Source organism: Strix aluco, chromosome Z, assembly GCF_031877795.1.
Source record: "Strix aluco isolate bStrAlu1 chromosome Z, bStrAlu1.hap1, whole genome shotgun sequence".
Classification (NCBI taxonomy): domain Eukaryota; kingdom Metazoa; phylum Chordata; class Aves; order Strigiformes; family Strigidae; genus Strix; species Strix aluco.
In genome coordinates, this window is record NC_133971.1 from 41,000,042 (window position 1) to 41,017,126 (window position 17,085).

The 17,085-nt window shown below is 37.4% G+C and overlaps 1 protein-coding gene across 7 annotated transcripts in view; it reads left to right on the forward strand.

Moving 5' to 3' along the window:
* The window catches only part of PIP5K1B (phosphatidylinositol-4-phosphate 5-kinase type 1 beta), a 121,331-nt gene that overhangs the window by 66,074 nt on the left and 38,172 nt on the right, over positions 1-17,085 (forward strand). For all 7 annotated transcript variants that reach the window (XM_074812813.1, XM_074812809.1, XM_074812814.1 and 4 more), the window contains 3 exons: positions 2,389-2,541; positions 4,271-4,570; positions 16,190-16,401. In XM_074812813.1, the coding sequence (XP_074668914.1) occupies positions 2,389-2,541; positions 4,271-4,570; positions 16,190-16,401 (665 nt within the window). The remainder of the gene's footprint in view (positions 1-2,388; positions 2,542-4,270; positions 4,571-16,189; positions 16,402-17,085) is intronic.

Genomic DNA, 17,085 nt, shown 5'->3' on the forward strand with positions numbered 1-17,085 from the left:
ATCTGCTCTATGATCTCACTGGGCACAGAGTTGAGACTGACAGCTGGTAGAATTAAATTGTCACTGGAAACCTCATGGATTACTGGCATTTCACAGGGAAACTTCTTGAGCATAGAGTACTTAATTGTCAGGGACTTGGGAATTTTCTTACTTTTCAGTTTCAGTTAGGCTTTCAGAAGTGTCCAGTCAAAATTAGCTGTGCTCTTTGTATAGCAGCGCTTGGTGGGTTGACTTTCGTTTTACAGGAATGTACTCAACTGTAAAATGACGAGCACACGGTGTAGGTTAATAACTTGTGCTTATGCTATACTGTTTTATAGACCTTTAATGTTTCGGGTAATTGGTTTCAAATGCTTACAGCAATGACAATTACTCATGAAACTTTATATGTTTTGGCAAGAAAAATGCAGGGGTTGCAGTACAACTGCTGATTTGTTCTGAAGGTCTGTAGCGTTACAGACCAGTATTGCTGTTCTATGTGTAGACAATTGCAACTGAAAGTATTAATAGGAAAGGTCTCTTGTATTAATTGGATCTGAGTGAACTGGAGAAGCAGGGAGAGAAAGTTTCATAGCGTGCAAAAGTCTCTTAAAAATTGCAGGCATGGGAAAAGTCTCAGCTGGAGGTGGAAAATGCATTAAGGCAGTGGTTTGAGTCCATAGGACGCATGCTTCTTTTGTTCAAGTGCTCACAAAAGGACATTAGATTTTCTTGTATCACTTTTCTTTGCTATCACTACCCACTGAAATCAATGGCAAGACTCCAGTTGAATTTGATGAAAGCTGGTTTCAACAAACTCTTTTTTCTTGTGGAATTGCTCAACTCATCTCAGGCAATGACCTAACAAACCAGATATTTGCTACTGAAACAGTTATTCCTTTTGTTCTGAGAAGACCAGAAGACATACTGCACTGCTAAGAAAAATACCCTGGTGCTTACACTACTCATGGTTCACATCCTGTGTAATTTTGTTTCTTTCAAAGACTGAAGCCTTAAAATATTGGACTGTACAGTAAATCTCCAGGCGTGTAAAATTGATGATATATAACAAAGGAAAACAGTGTGTGAATGAAAGTTTAATGATACTATATTTTAAACAAGCTCTTGAGTTTAATATAAACAGATTTTTCCATGTTTTTGAGCTTAATGTCTCCTCCATTTAGTTCGAATGAAGCATGAAGTGTGAATTTATGGATAAATGTATATTAGCCTCTGTGTGAGATCTGAGTCTACTAGTAAGGAATACTCCTTTGTGTCTTTTTCCTCATTAATGTGATCGTAAGTATTAATGTCTCGCTGTGGAAGAGAAAGCCTGTCTAAGCATCCTGGTGAAGGGCCTGGAGAACAAATCCTATGAGGAGAGATTGAGGGAGCTGGGCCTGTTTGGTTTGAGGAGGAGAAGGCTGAGGGGAGACCTCATCACTCTCTACAACTACCTGAAAGGACATTGTAGAGAGGTTGGTGCTGGTCTCTTCTCACAGGTAATTAGTGACAGAGCAAGAGGGAATGGCTTTAAACTGCAACAGGGGAGGTTCAGATTGGACATTAGGAAAAAATTTTTCCCAGAAAGAGTGGTCAGACAGTGGAATAGGCTGCCCAGGGAGGTGGTGGAGTCACCATCCCTGGATGTGTTTAAGGGTCGTTTAGATGAGATGCTGGGGGATATGGTGTAGGGGAGAACTTTGTAGAGTAGGGCTGATGGTTGGACTTGATGATCCCAAGGGTCTTTTCCAACCTGAATGGTTCTATGACTCTCTGATTCTATGAAAATAATGGTCCTCTAAAACCGAATTTTTCCTACTTTACTGGCATTTAGTTTTTAGTTCAATCAGAAAACTACATTAGCAACTATACTGAGATTATTATTCTAATGGTTTCAATCCTAGTATCACAGAAGAGGACTTTCTTATTTTTATATAGTGAAAATCCTCTACTCCCAGTGTGTTTGTCTAACATCTGTCTGTACCTGTTTCATAAATGGCTGTGAAAAGCGAACAGTTGCAGTGAAAATGTCATCTTAAGGCTTTTGACTCAAGAATGTGCAATGCTGATGGTGTGAGAATCAACTCTCTCCACCTCAACCACTTGCTTCACTCCAGGGAAAGTTCAGTTGTTGCAGTGGGATGTAAAGTGGGACTGCCAACTGCTGTTCCACAGTTGTATAGCATGTCCTGGGCAGAGTGGAGTGTAACTGCCCTGCAAACTTCAGCCAAATGACCTTGACCCAGCTTGCTGTACAGTAGTAGAGTTGCTGCAGTTGAAGACCAAAGAATAAGCTCCATGATTCTGTTTGCCTATTTGACTGTGCAGTTCTTTGTATTAAATTTCTGTTTGAGTAACACGTTACTGAAACTCATGGCAGTGAAAAACAATTTTTGTTTCTTCCAGTACTCAATCTGCAGTGAGCCTTTAATTGAATTATCCAACCCAGGTGCCAGTGGGTCCTTATTCTTTGTGACTAGTGATGATGAATTCATCATCAAAACAGTTCAACACAAAGAGGCTGAGTTTCTTCAGAAGCTCTTGCCGGGTTATTACATGGTAAGTAATCGAAGACTGTATTATACCTGTATTTTTCCTGTTTCATGTCACACTTCTGAAGATTCAGTTTCATTTGTTACCTTTTAATCTTTCATTGGCTTTATCCATATTTTTCATAAAATTCTTGACAATTTTTACCTGTCATTCAGCTTTGTACCCCACACCTCCATCAGAAAGAATAGATATAAATTGAGTATATATTTAAGATAATAATTGCTGTTCTTCTAGCATTCAAGATGAAGCTGAATGTCATCTTCTGCTTTGATACCAAACTGCTTCTCATAAGCTAGTAACAAAAAAAGTTTTCTAAATTTCTAATTATTTTTTTTCTCCATTTTTTTCTCCATTTCACTCAGAGTGGATAAAGAAACTAGATCAGTCAGTTTCACTTTTGTTTCTGGATTACTTCTAATTTCCATTTCTCATGTATTAAAACAATGATGTAAAAATATTTTTATCCATATAATTTGTTCAAAACTTAATTTTTAAATGGAGCTTTTTGAGGGCTAATGCTAAGTTGATTGTATTGTCTTATGTGTGTCAGTCATCGTAAAGGGAAACCATTGATCCAAAGTCAGTAGAACTTAATTCTCCTATTTTTTTTTTTTAAATAAAAACTACTCAAACATATGAACAGACCTTCTTCTGAGTGGTATGCAGGACTTCAGAGTATTAGAGCTGTGACTGACTTTCTTTGTTTTCATAAGTAAACACTTGGAAAGTTACCCTCTCACTTGTACTAAAAATGAGGAATATTGTCTTTATTACACAAAAGTAACATGGATTCAATGTTTGTTTAAAAAAAGTTATGTACTGACAGCATCAAAAAGAGCAATGGCGGCAGGTACTTTTTTTGTTGTTTATAATAATAATAATCAGCTCAACATAAGTTTGAGTTATTACAAGTAAATATAAGGCCACTTTGCTTTGTTTTTCAGAACTTTATTCTCACTGCTACCGTATGCAAGGGTTTCCAAAGCATAAAATTTTAATCACTGTGATTATTTCCTATGAAAGTACTTTCTTCCCATAGTAGTAAGTTGTGACTTAGTAATCAATTAAGACTTGAAGTCGTTTTTCCCCTTCTTGCTTTTTCATGCTAGAAACTGAGGGTAGTTGTATTCAGAAGGAGGATTTTCACTCTCACCTCTCTTACCCCCTCTTAACTTTTGCCTGTTGTGGAATTTGGATTATTTTATACTCTTCTGTTCTGATGGTCAGTCGTGGCTCTGTTCTGAGCTCACACTCCTGTGGAGACAACTTTGTCATTTGGCGCTAGCCCTCAATGTAAAAAGCCTCATGGAGACAGAGGTTCTGTTTTTCAGAATCCAAGTCAAGGTAATGAGAACTATATTTGACCCAAACTCCTTCCAGCAGGTGGAACGCAAAGGTTGTTCAGGTCAGAATAAAATTTAATCTTTGGAATGCTTCTAGGTCTGGCATAGTCTGCTCTCTCATGGGATGTGAGGAAGTGAAACCCGACATAAATGCAGTTACTGCTCTGTTCTTGGCCTGTATGAATTCCTGGCAAAAAGGCAGTGCTGATGCTAGCCTTCTGAAATACAGACCCACAAAGAAAATCAGCTGGTCAAAGAAACTGTACTGCATAAGAAAACATGCGCAGTTTTATTGATGTTTGTTAATGTCCTTTGGTATTAAAAAACCCACTTTCTTACGCATGGAAGTTTATTGAAAATAGACATATATAACAATATCTCTTTTGTTTTAGAATCTGAACCAGAATCCAAGGACTCTTCTACCCAAATTTTATGGACTGTACTGCGTTCAGTCAGGAGGCATTAATATTAGAATTGTTGTAATGAACAACGTTTTACCACGAGCCTTGAAAATGCATTTCACATATGACTTGAAAGGCTCCACATACAAACGGAGAGCATCAAGAAAAGAGAGGGAGAAGTCCAACCCTACATTCAAAGACTTGGATTTCTTGCAAGACATGCATGAAGGGTTGTATTTTGACTCTGAAACACACAGCGCACTAATGAAAACACTACAGCGGGATTGTCGAGTGAGTAAAAATTATTGACAATTTAAACCTCTGTGTGCACATCTGTTCTAGATTTACCTCAGCAAAACAGAGAGTGGGATGTGGCTCGGTATGTTGTTCAATCTTCGTTCCTTTTCCATGCAATTTAATAAAAAAACCCTATGGATGTCACAGCACTGATGAAGCTAGTATTTTAGTTAAGCTGTTGGGATCTGAGATCATAGAATGGAATATCCTGAGTTGGAAGGGATCTAGGAGAGTCATTGAGTCCAAATCCAGACTCCACACAGGGCAATCTAAAAGTTAAACCATATATGTAAGAGTATTGTCCAAATACTTACTGAACACCAGCAGGCTTGGGGCCATCACCACTTACCTGGGGAACTTGTCCCAGTGCTTGACTACCCTCTCACTGAAGAACTTTTTCCTAATACCCAATCCCTGATGCAGCTTTAAGCCATTCGCTCACATCCTATCACCGAGCACCAGAGATCTGCACCACCCTTTCTGCCCTCCTCATGAGGAAGTTGTAGACAGCAGTGAGGTCACCCCTCAGTCTCCTTTCCTCTAAGCTGAACAAACTTGTTGATGTCCTTTGGACACATTCTAATATTTTTATATCCTCCTTATATTGTGAAGCACAAAACTGCATACAATACTTTGAGGCAAGGCCGCGCCAATGCTGAGTATAGTAGAACAATCACTTCGTTCAACCACTTGGCTATACTGTGCTTAACACACCCCAGGATACTGTTGGCCATTTTGGCCAGGGGAACACTGCTGACTTGTTGAGCACAACCCCTAGATCTCTTTCTGCAGGACTGTACATCCAGGATTACACTGATACATCTGTGGAAATACAGATTAATATAGGAAAGTAGTCCAGTGAAGGCTTTTTTTATTCTTGTTCTTGCTTTCCATTAATTTGGACATTTTAATTACTTTTTTGCTGAGGCACAATAAATAGTCCTGTCGTACCATTGTTACATATGACAAACTGTGTGTAGAGCTGCAAGCTCAGTACTGCTTTGGTAAGTCTACCTCTTTGTAAGTAAACAAGAGCTAGGAAACTGAATGGAGGAGTTGTGTCTAGTGGCAGCAGTCTTATTTCTGGAGCAAAGTAATTTCTTCCTCAGCTGAAAGGTAGTGCTTAATGTCCACATAACATTTTCAAGGCAGGAGAAGGATATCTGCCATTGTCCTTTGAGAGGACCTTGGTGAATGAAATCAGTGCCTCTTGTGGACAGGGAGAATTGTTGTGAAATGGAATTTTTTCTGTAGCAAAGGTAAGAAAATATAAAGTAGGAAAAAGTGGAGTTATCCAGGTTTCTCAGAGTTTCACAAGATTCACGGGGTTTGTGGAAAGAAAGACTGGCTTTGTCCAGGGGGAATCCTAAGAGTTTTACAATAAAATAGCAGAATGGGTAGACTGAATGCATCACATAGTAGAAGAATCCTGAACATCAGAGTTTGTTGTTCACTGCCACCTGTGGCACAAGATGGAAATCGTTGGTTTTGCACATGAATAGTACTTTTTGTTTAATTATCACAGAAGTCTGCAATGCCTTGTGCTTGGTTTGTAAAGCTGGGTGAAAAGCTGGGTGACCTAATGTTCAGCTGCATATTCAGTGTGAGACATTTATCTAACACCACACATTGTTCTTTCTGTAGCCTGTTGCAGCAAGTGTTTCCTGAGCTTCTGCCATGTGTGTTAATGCAGAATGCATCACTGTGTCACATCTTGGGAACTGGATGCCCCTTTGTGCATCCCCCAACTTGTTGAAGGTTACTTACTCTGTCAAAGACTGGGGGGGGATCTATTTTAGAATTAGAAAATAATAAACAGAATCTAAAAGAGTGAACTGGACTGAAAAGTAAAAACAAGAATCAATCATTTAATTGTTAAATATGAAGGGGACTCTTACTGATTCTTTGAAAGTACAGGTAAATTCTTGCAACGTTATTTGAGTGCTGAGCTAAACATCAGGTTTTTCAGTGTGTAATCTTAGATTAACAACTCTAAAGTTACTCTGGAGTTCTTAAAGGCCCAGCTAAATCTTAATATTATTAAAACAAAAGAAAAAAAATATCTTTAAATAGTGTGTGTACATAAATACATACATATACACTTTAGTATGGTGTGTGTCTGTATGTGTCTGTAGATATATAGATACACACTGAATGTTATATATATATTAAAAAATTAACTGGAATTGTTTTTCTATTCAGGTAACTTTTAGTCTATTGTAAAACAAAGGGAGCAGACACTGTTATGTTTCACGTAGCTGAATTTGCTCAACAAATGAGGTTGAATCTGACTACCTGCCTTGTACTACTACCTTTAGAAAGCATAGAGATACTCCATCCATTTGGAGAAAAGCATGTCAGTTTTGCCACTGCTTTCTTCTGCCCATATGGTATTTGGATGGCTACTTAATGTGAGTGATAAGCGACCGAGATTGTCAGGGCTTCAAAACTTGTCATCTCTTTTTCCTTTTACTCCGAAGTGAGAAAGTTAGTGTAGGCACTGGAGTTAAAAATTCATTAAAGAAAGGAAATTTTTGATCTTCCCAATATTTCAGGACTAAGACATTCTCTTCTGTGTTGCTTAAATTTGGATTATACTTTCGTTGTTCATACCTGCAATCAGAATCAGTAAGCAATGGGGTTTTTTCCTACCTCTTTAATATAAACATTCCCAGCTGGTAGCCCCTCTCCTCCTTAAGCTCCATCACTAAGTATAGAACTTGCTGGTGATGACAAGGCAGTGGGGACCTGCTATGATCTGTGTCTGTTGTCACTGTATCACCTGCCCCATTCGGCAATGGGCCCACATTTTCCTTGTTCAGCCTTTTACCACTAGTACAGCAGTAGAAGCTCTTCTTTGTGCCCTTGACATCCCTTGCAAGTCTCAACTCTATCCAAGATTTGGCTTCCTTGACAATAATTGTCATCCCTACATGTCCAGGCAATGTTTCTCAATTCTTCCTTTGTAGCCTGTCTGTCCTCCCCCATTCTGTGTCTTCTTTGCTTAGCTGAGCTGGCCCATCTCAGATGACACACAGCTCTCTCCCCAAGGAAAGGTAGTGGTGCAGGTACAGCAGTGGTGGACTACTGCTGGAGTATCAGTTCTTGCCTGTCACACCTTCCTGCAGCTCTGATGAGGAGGTGCATGACCTACCTGGTTAGAGGATGGAGCTGAGTGTCTTGTGGCAATCTATTCATCAGCTGGTAGCCACTGCAGATTGTCTGCTTTGAGACAGGTACAGATTGATAGCATTCTTCAGCTCCTGCATCCCCTGCTTATGTTCACACTCAAAGTGACAGGGTCTGAAAGCTCTGCTCACAGGTCATTTCACACTTTTGCACCTTAGCTAAACCACGGAGTGTAACATAACAGTGTTCCTAAAGATGTAATATTCCTGAGTTTATCATATATACAATGCGCATAATTGAAAATTTGAACTAGCTTTCCAACTCTAGACTATTGGTGAGACTTATTATAACTATCCTAACTTTGCCAGCAGGCACTATCATAGTTACTGGGGTGGGTGGGGGTGGGGGTGGAGCCAAACGGTACTAAAAATACCAGGCAAACGGTACTAAAAATAAATAATTTAACTTGCCTGAATAGCTTTCCTAAAAATCTTTGCTTTGAAGCCTTATTCACCTCAGAGTGCTTTAATCTGTAAAGCCAGTGGGCCTGTATTTTGTATAATGGTAAGTACGGAGAATGTTGGAAGGTAGTTTCAATAGCTGTGATTTAGTTTTAGTAATCATGCTGTTAGCTACTCTGCTCATTGTATAAAATTACGAATTATTAAAGAACAGAGCAGATTCTCCAATTTTCAAATAAAATTAATCTTGTAAATATTAACAGAAACTGTTCTGCTCACGAATGAGACCAAGAATTAAAAGCTTTATGGCACATAAACAAGTACTAAGTAAAAAAAAAAAAGTCAGTAAAGACATTAAAGACAGTTTAAAGTGCATTGGGGGATTTTTTTTTTCTTAAAGGTGCAGAAAATTAAACTGCACATCAAACTTAGCTGCTGTTGTGTTTTGTTATAAACACCTAATCCTGAAGAAATTGTTTCTGTGTTGAGGAATACTTATGTGGAGCAAAAGATAAGCTATGGCACTAAATGATGTATTAGATACAAGTAACATTAGCACAACTTTGTACGAGAAAGGCTAGAAATTAATCAATAGTATTATTCTATTTTTCATAGTTGATATGTAATTGAAGTAAAGCTAGGCATCCATTATTATTTATTTGATCTTTACTGGAGCTCTTAGACAGTTTAATAAATACAGATTACCTCTGTTCTGGGTAGAAAACATGGGAAAGACACCATGCTACAAGGAATTCACAGTCCAAACACACAAGTAACAGAGTATGTCTTTTGATCATCTCATTTTTAAAATTAAGATAGTTTTATAGAGGTACATGTCAAAAATTATTGTAGGAAAGGTACACCAGCACATCTCATCAGAATATGGTCCAGTGGTTTGATTATGAAAACACTCTTAATATCTTCCCTGTAATCCCTTAAAAGTACAGAAGTGGTAAATGTTTATTAAAAATAAAAAAGAAAGGGGTCCCTTTTAAAACTGACACTGTCATGGTTCATACAGAGATATTAGTCTACTCTTTCTCATCTCGTTACCTAACAAAGCGTGTTAATATAACTTTAAACAGGAAACATGAATTTTAGGAGGATAGATAAGCACAGGATTCTGTATTTGTAAATCTTTGCTTCACATGCTCACACAGATACAGTATGGTCTTGAAATGTCAACTAGTCATATGCAGGAATTTGGGGTATTCTATTAAAAATAGCCTGGTTGTCTTTTTCCCTTTCCATCTGCTGTTGAATCCAAGAGAAAACAAAATTGAAAAGAACTAAAAGGAGGAGTACACGTAAATGCAGTTAGCTCTAGTAACTGGACAAACGGAGAAAAAATTTCCAAGTATTGTTCCTCTTGCTCTTTACTTTGCTGTTAATGTCTACATAGTAAGATCTTTACCTACATTCACTCAGATAACCTCTTTTTGTCAGTCAGTGGTCAATTCCCAGTATTTCTCATTCGTCTCGCATAACACTTTTTCATGTATATAAGTATCGGAGATGAAAAAACTATCTAAACAAATCAAACAGTATTAATTTATCCTACATTTTGTGATAAAATTCCCCAGCCAAATTGCAAAGACGTAGTGTTCTGAAAACTGAAGTTAAGATGTATTCCCCACCTATTTAAAAAAGTGGGGAAAAAAGTGAGCCACAGTTTAAAAGAGCACTAGTGATCTTCATTTGCTACTTAAGGATGACTTTTTTCTTAATGAAGCATATTTAAGAGCTGGCATATAAACTCAAAACTAGTTTTTTCAGTTAACTTGGTGACCTTAGGGATCCTATGACACCTGGCACATATAAAACTATATTAACAAATGTTGTTTTATACAAACAGACAAGGCAACTGACTGTAAAACTAGAGAATTTTATCTGGCAGTAAGTAATTAGATTTTCTGTCTCAATAAGAGTATTTTTTGAGCTGTCAGTTGAAGTGCTGATGACCTACAAGCAGGCAAAGTATGCATGTTACATGATTTCTTGCTGAGGATATCTCTTCCAAATTCATTAAGTTTCTTCTCTCTGTAAGTACATCTATTACTAAGAAGTGAGATTCAAATCGTCTTTACTGTTTCCTTCTTCACCTCTTAAGCCATGTCTTGCTGCAGATGAGGAAACCAAAACCTTTCCTGACAAATTGTTTGACTCAGTGGTGTTCCCTCTGTGGCAGAACACTTAATTTTTAGAGTGTATTTTTGCATTAAAAAATTAGGAGAATGATTACATGTCTCATACGAGTATTGTCAGGATTATTTAGCTAGTATCTTCACACTATCTGGAGGATTAAAGTTTGTGAACTGGTGGTCAGAGTAGGAGTTCATGTCATGGGGTTTTTTTTTCTTTTTCACTGCTTAAATTTTTTTAAGACATGAGGGACAAAATGCATTGCTGCTAAGACTTTTAAGTAAAATTAGAAACGAAACAACAGAATTCAGCTTTTTTTATTATGGGATTTCCCTTCTGATAATTTTAAATGGAAATAGAGTTTATTTAATCCAAAGTTGCACTTTACCAGAATTATTATTTAGTTTGTGCAATACTGTTACGGTTTCTGTTTTGGTTTTGTTTGTTTGTTTGGGGTTTTTTTACTTTTTCAGACATTCAGTAGCAATGGTTGGAAATTATCCTGTTGCTGGAAAAGCCAAAAGCATAGTTCTCTACATTTATAAGAATTTTATGCAAGTGTTGAGGAATGTTCTAAACAAAAGTATGCGGTTACCCATTTTTTATTTGTAAATTAACATTAGAACAATTAATATATTGATACCTGTATTGTAAAATATCTATTATGGAAGCAATGACAATCCAGTTGTAGTCTTGCAGTTTTTAAGAACAATAAAACAATTTCAAGATATTTTTACTAATGCAAATTGAATGGCTTTTTAGAGTCTGCATTTTTCCTTTATTATATTATCAAAGAACACTATGGACTTTTCTAAGGAAATCACATTTTAAAAGTGGCATTAATGGCCTGACTAACAGAGAAGCCTGTAAAGACAAGGAAATCCAAAGTTGAAGGCAGAGAGAGTTGTATCCCTTGAGCTTCAGGTCTGGGTATTATTTTCTCCACTGCTATTTTAGACAGTTGCCGCAAAAGTTTCAAGCGTTATGGCATGAACACGTATCTGTTTTGTGCTGAAGCAACAGTGACAGAGACCTTGTATGATCAAATTTATTCACTGGATTTTTCAAAACCCTTAGTAGTGGGGGTGGTTTGTTGCTTTTCTTGTCTTTTCTACCGCAGAGGGTCTACACAGATTATTCTTTACCCCAGATAAATTTCAGTGACCCATTCTGCAGCATGTCCTTACAAACAGTAGTGTTGGCACAACTTGAAGGAGTTCTGAACTGCAGCATAGGGCATAAATAATAGATGGCATGGTATGGCATGGAGGTGGAGAATGTGCTAATCTTAGATGATGGGCCTCTTTGTCAGAAATGGTAGTTTGAGCAAAATAGGCAGGAAAGATACTGCAGATCTCTTTTATCTTTATATATTATCACTCCTGTAGTATCAAATGAAACTCCAAATTTCATTTTACTTCTACTTTGAAAATCAGAAACCAGAGTGTAATTTTTAGGAGTGTTAGTTAACAATATGTTTCAAGAATTCTGTTGAGATGGGTAGTAGCTCCACGTATGCTTGTGGAGGGGTTGGTGATTTGTTTTCTTGGGATAGATTGTTTCTAAACCAGACACATCACTAGACATTTGACATTTGTGCACCTGTTTCTAGAAAATGCTTATTTTGCAAGATAGTCCTTTATTTTGTGGTATTTTTATATCTCTCCTTATGTTGGAGAGTAATTACTAATTCAGTGTAAAATCAGTCTTTCTGTTATGTTAGTTTCTATGTCCCTTTTCCAAAATGCGTGTAGGAGAGGAAATGCTTGCTTGCATGGTTATTCTTTTAGTTATTGCATTTCATAAGCTTGTGAAATTATGTATTTTTTGAGTAGTGTTTTCCTTTTATGAAAATGACCTGCTGCCTTGAGCTGTTTTGCATGGTTAGCAATATGAATGCAGATTTCTCTGTCAGACAGTACACAGCTTGGGCTGGCTGCATCTAAAATAAAAATGAAATTCCATGGCAGCAATACTTGCTGTGCTCTATTAGTCACTGGCTGTGATAGTTGAGTGTAACCATGCCTACGATGATTCACAGAATGCTTTGACAGCTGATTAGCTCAGAGAAAAGAAAATCTGATTTCAGGGAGTTATTTTACCATGTTCCAAAACAACGTATTTTGTGATGCCATTTCACTGGGGTTTTCATGTGGTTTGAAAGCAAAATAGTGCTTAAGGCTAGAAGGGGATGAGTGATGCTTGCCATCTGGAAGTTGTTGGAGCAGCTAAAGCCAGCCTTGAAAGCAGTACTTGGTGACCAAGTAACAACATCATATTGACAGAATCTGTGTAGCTTGTGAAATAAACATGAAACGAGATGAACGATTTAATGTCAAGTTAATGCTTACTTGCCATTATGAAATAAAACACTGAATCATGCTGTGTACTATCAAATAAGAATATTCCTGCTGAAATCTCCCAGTGCCGTTTTGCTAGAAAGGTGCATTTCAGTGTGGTTACATGAGTAAAGATTGAATTTCTCTCACTTTAACTACAAAAGAAGTGTATTTCTGGGAGTTAATGTCAATTTCTAGTGTTCTCACATGGATGACATTGGGTGTTTTACAAGGCTTTCTCATTTTGCTCTGAATATAGCCCTTTGAAGCTGTGTTTTGATTGTTTTTTCATTAGATTAGGATCTCATTTTGGCACCTTTGTAGCAAAAACTTGTTGCTCCTTCTCAAAAGCAGTTCAACCTAAATTCATCAAAGCTACTTGCAAGCAACCCTCAACCCAGGAAAAGGCTTATGCTTTTTTCTGTTCTCATAGGATGTTGCATGTTCAGAAATAACTTGTGCTGCATTTTGTAACTTTTCCTTGGCAAACCAGATCAATTTGTGCAACTGTATGTCCAAAATGTTACATACACATTTTAAAATAATCATGATTTGATATTTTAAATATTAACAATGATACATATGTGAGAACCCTTCAGATATATTCAGCTGGAAATCCCACTGACTGAAGTAAAATTTCTGTCTTAGTACAGACTAAAGAGTTTGACATGAAGTAAGTTTTTGTTGAATGCTAATGTTTGAGATTCTTCCTTGTTACTCTGGTAAATTGTTTCTTATCATAATTTTCCTTAGAAACAAACAGGAATAAAACATGCTTAGATCTGGTCAAAAGATGTGTATTTGTATAAGGAGTGGCTAGTTTGGTTATCAGATTTCTAAGGGGAGATAATCAGAACTGTATATCAAACCAGTAGGCAGACAGAGGGGCAGATTGTATTACGATATCCCGAAGGCACTTTGTAGACTGGACGATTCTGCCTCTGAGTAAGGGCCATGAATAACGTTCCCCGGGGGCTGAGGGCTAGAGTCCATATGCTATGTGCTGTTGTAAGAATATCTACTGCAGTTAATCCATTGGAATTGCAGGTGTTTCAATTTCATAGTGAACCGGAATACCAAAATGGCTACTTGTTTTTATGATTTTTTCAGTAATCGTAGAACAAAGTCATAAATAGTCAAAGAGATTTTTAGTCCATTGTATAATACAAGTAGTATGGGTTTAAGTGACAGTGGTGAACTGATGCAGTCAGATTAATTTTATCACATAAGAGGTCCCTGTGGAAGAAGCAGCAGCATATTATACCACAGCCTTCCATGAGGCTACAGCCAGTCCTAGACATAGTTATGTAATTAGTGCAGTTAAATCATAATGAGTCTAATGTAATCTAATTCTAAAGGTGGTAAAGAATAGGTTGATGGCAGAGCTGTCAGCAGTTATGTTTATAACTGTAAAAGAAAAGTGGCAGTGCTTTTTCCAAGCCTGACTAGCTGCTGTAATCAGGCTTTGCATAAACAGTGTTGCTGACTGTACTACTAAGGTAAGTATTTTTATAGAGGATGAACTGCATTAGGAACCTTTTTTTTCAGCCTACTCAGAATCAACTTTCATTATTTGGCGGCAAACATCCACTAATTATAGATTTGTCATTAATACATTATATAGTAATTTTTTTTTGCGAGAGTCTGGGTAAAGGGTAGCAATAAGCAAGCAATAAAGAAATTTCTAGAATTTATTTAGCACCAAGTGTCTGTGCCTTTGAACCTGTTAGCTGCACTATTTTTTCAATACGTGATCATAAACCAGGAAGTTATTAGCCACCAACATTCCCCCACAATGTGTAATAAAATTTCATTATCTTGTTGTGTAGTAATGTAGAGCGTGCTTTTTTGTTGCATCCTGAAAACCTGTGTGAGTTCTGTCATCAGAAGGCCATACATTAGCAGCCGTTTTCTTGTTCCATTTGAACTAACCTACCTCTGTGCAGGATTACTCTGAACAAGATCAAACCTCCCATGTCTTCTAAACTCCTGCTTTGTGTCTGGAAGTCAGAATCAGGCTGTGCCTTTCTACACTTACATTACAGTGTGTTATGCTTTGTTTCTTCACTTTAAATGCTTACAACAGTGCTAAAATTGAGACACCATGTTCCTCATAGGAGATAAATGCCAGAGATGGAAAAATAATTCAGCTGTAATGTACATTTGGCTTCTACTTAATACAATGAGTACATAAGAAATACAGATGGAGTGGAACAGAGCTTTCCAACCTTTTTGCCTATATACTTGGATATTGGAGTTAAAATTATCTCTGGGGATGTGTTAAGTAGTAGACTCCCTTCTCCTCTTCATACAGTTTTGCAGACCTTTCCTGGTGAATACCAACAAACCTTATTTTGGCTTTGCAAAATGTGGCTTAGTGTTCACAAGTCATCTCAGTGTTTTGTGTAAAAATATTTATACTTTTATAGTCTTCATCAAAATGACATACCTGGAGTTACTGCTCTTTATTTGTCATCTCTGCAAAATCACATTTTGTTCTTGTTCATGTACAAAGATGTAATATTGCCTCTTGATTCCATGCCAAAAATTACACTGTTATCTTAGGGCATTCTGTGCCAAAATGTATTATGAAATATTGCTGAGCTGTGTGAGGTTGAGGAGTAACATATCCTTCCTGCTTGCTACCAGTTTTTCTCCCTCCACTTAGCACTGCTGTTATGTAAGATATTTGACACAGCTGCTGTCTGCTAACAGTTTGGTTATACTACTAGGTGTGATTACAGCTTATTTTAGTTCACGTTTACATATTAACTTGAACTGTATTTCCTTTTGATGGCAGTATGCCAGACTTCATAATGCTGTAACTGACTAGAAACTTATGACAGTACATATGCATGAAAGAAGAAAGAGAACTTGCTTACTGACAGAGGCAAAAATGGTTGGTAGAGCTAGAAGAAATGGCTGGCTGGTTAAGTCATGCTTCAGAAATAAAAATGCCTTTGCAGTTTAAATAGGCCCTATTTAGCCTAATAAAGAGAGATGCATGATTTTTGTACTCGAATCCCATCAGCTGTTAATGAAGGGTGGTAGCAAGTGCTTTTTTTGACATTGGAAAGTTCTCCAAGAATACTTTCTCAGTTATAAACAGGAGGTGGAGGGGAGGGAGAGAGTAGTGTAGGCAAAAATTGTCAGAAAAGTCTGGAACATGCATTAGAGGTGACTTTAAAAATGTCTGTAGTTCATAAGTATATGGTGGAACTATTAACTGATTATTTGCTATAAATAAAAAAGGTGCTGACTGGATATATCTTCCTTGACTAAAATATAACATTGGGTTGCATTCCAGCTCTGCATCTTTCTTTCCCACTGGCAACAAAAGCATTGAGCTAATTACATAACTAGCACTTTGACTTATGTGGGGTAGTAAAAGATTTTTAATTATAATTTCACACATTTCCTAATAAGAGAAACTTGTGCTTTGAAGGCCTATTTTTACTTAGGTTTTCAAAATGCTGCTGTGTAATTCATATTGTATGTAGGTTTTTTTTGTTTCAGTACAGCCATTTCTTCTTTGTTGATAGGTCCTAGAAAGTTTTAAGATCATGGATTACAGTTTGCTACTGGGAATCCACATACTGAACAGTAACATGAAGGAAAAAGAGGGAGAGAGTTCCCAGAGTGTATCAGACGCGAAACGTCCTGGAGGGCAGAAAGTTCTCTATTCCACAGCCATGGAGTCCATACAGGGCCCTGGGAAGTCAGGGGACTCCGTCACCACAGGGACAACAAACACGTAAGTGCTATAACCTGCTATTAAACTATTAAAGCTTGTACATTCTGTTTCTTCAGTCTGTGCCACTTGCTGTTAAGAGGCAAAATATTCAAGAGTACACTGCATTTCAGGATTTGAAAGATTAAGCCTTTTTTTTTTTTTCCCAAAAGATGGACCATCAAGATTTGCTGCAGAGCAGGAAATTAAAATGTTGATTAGTAGATTGAACATCTTTAAATATATGATAGTAAATTTGGGGGTGTGGGTTTTGGTTTTATTTTGGTTTTGGTTTTTAACTAAGAGCCTATGTTGATTATACAAGTCACCCAAGAAAGTCCTTGTGGTTCTTATGTATGGAAACCCATTCTGGGCTCCCACATCACTTGAGCTAATGTAGTGCTGCCCAGATCCTGAGCAGTGTCGTACCACTGTTGAAAGCCTACCGCAAAAGTTGAGTCCTTCCTTGGCCCCTTGCACTATCTCCTCACTTGTATTGTCATAACTGGCAGTGTGGCAAACCTCACTGAGGTGGATGAAAATATGCCTAGGTCTTACAAAAAAGACCCCTAGATTAGTCATCCACTGTGGTTCATTGTAAGGCCATCAAACATGAGCATAAGAATGAATACCCAACAGCAATAACTCCTGCATGTACTGGATTGAATTTATAGTCATAGCTTCCAGGAAAAACTGGCAGAATATAGT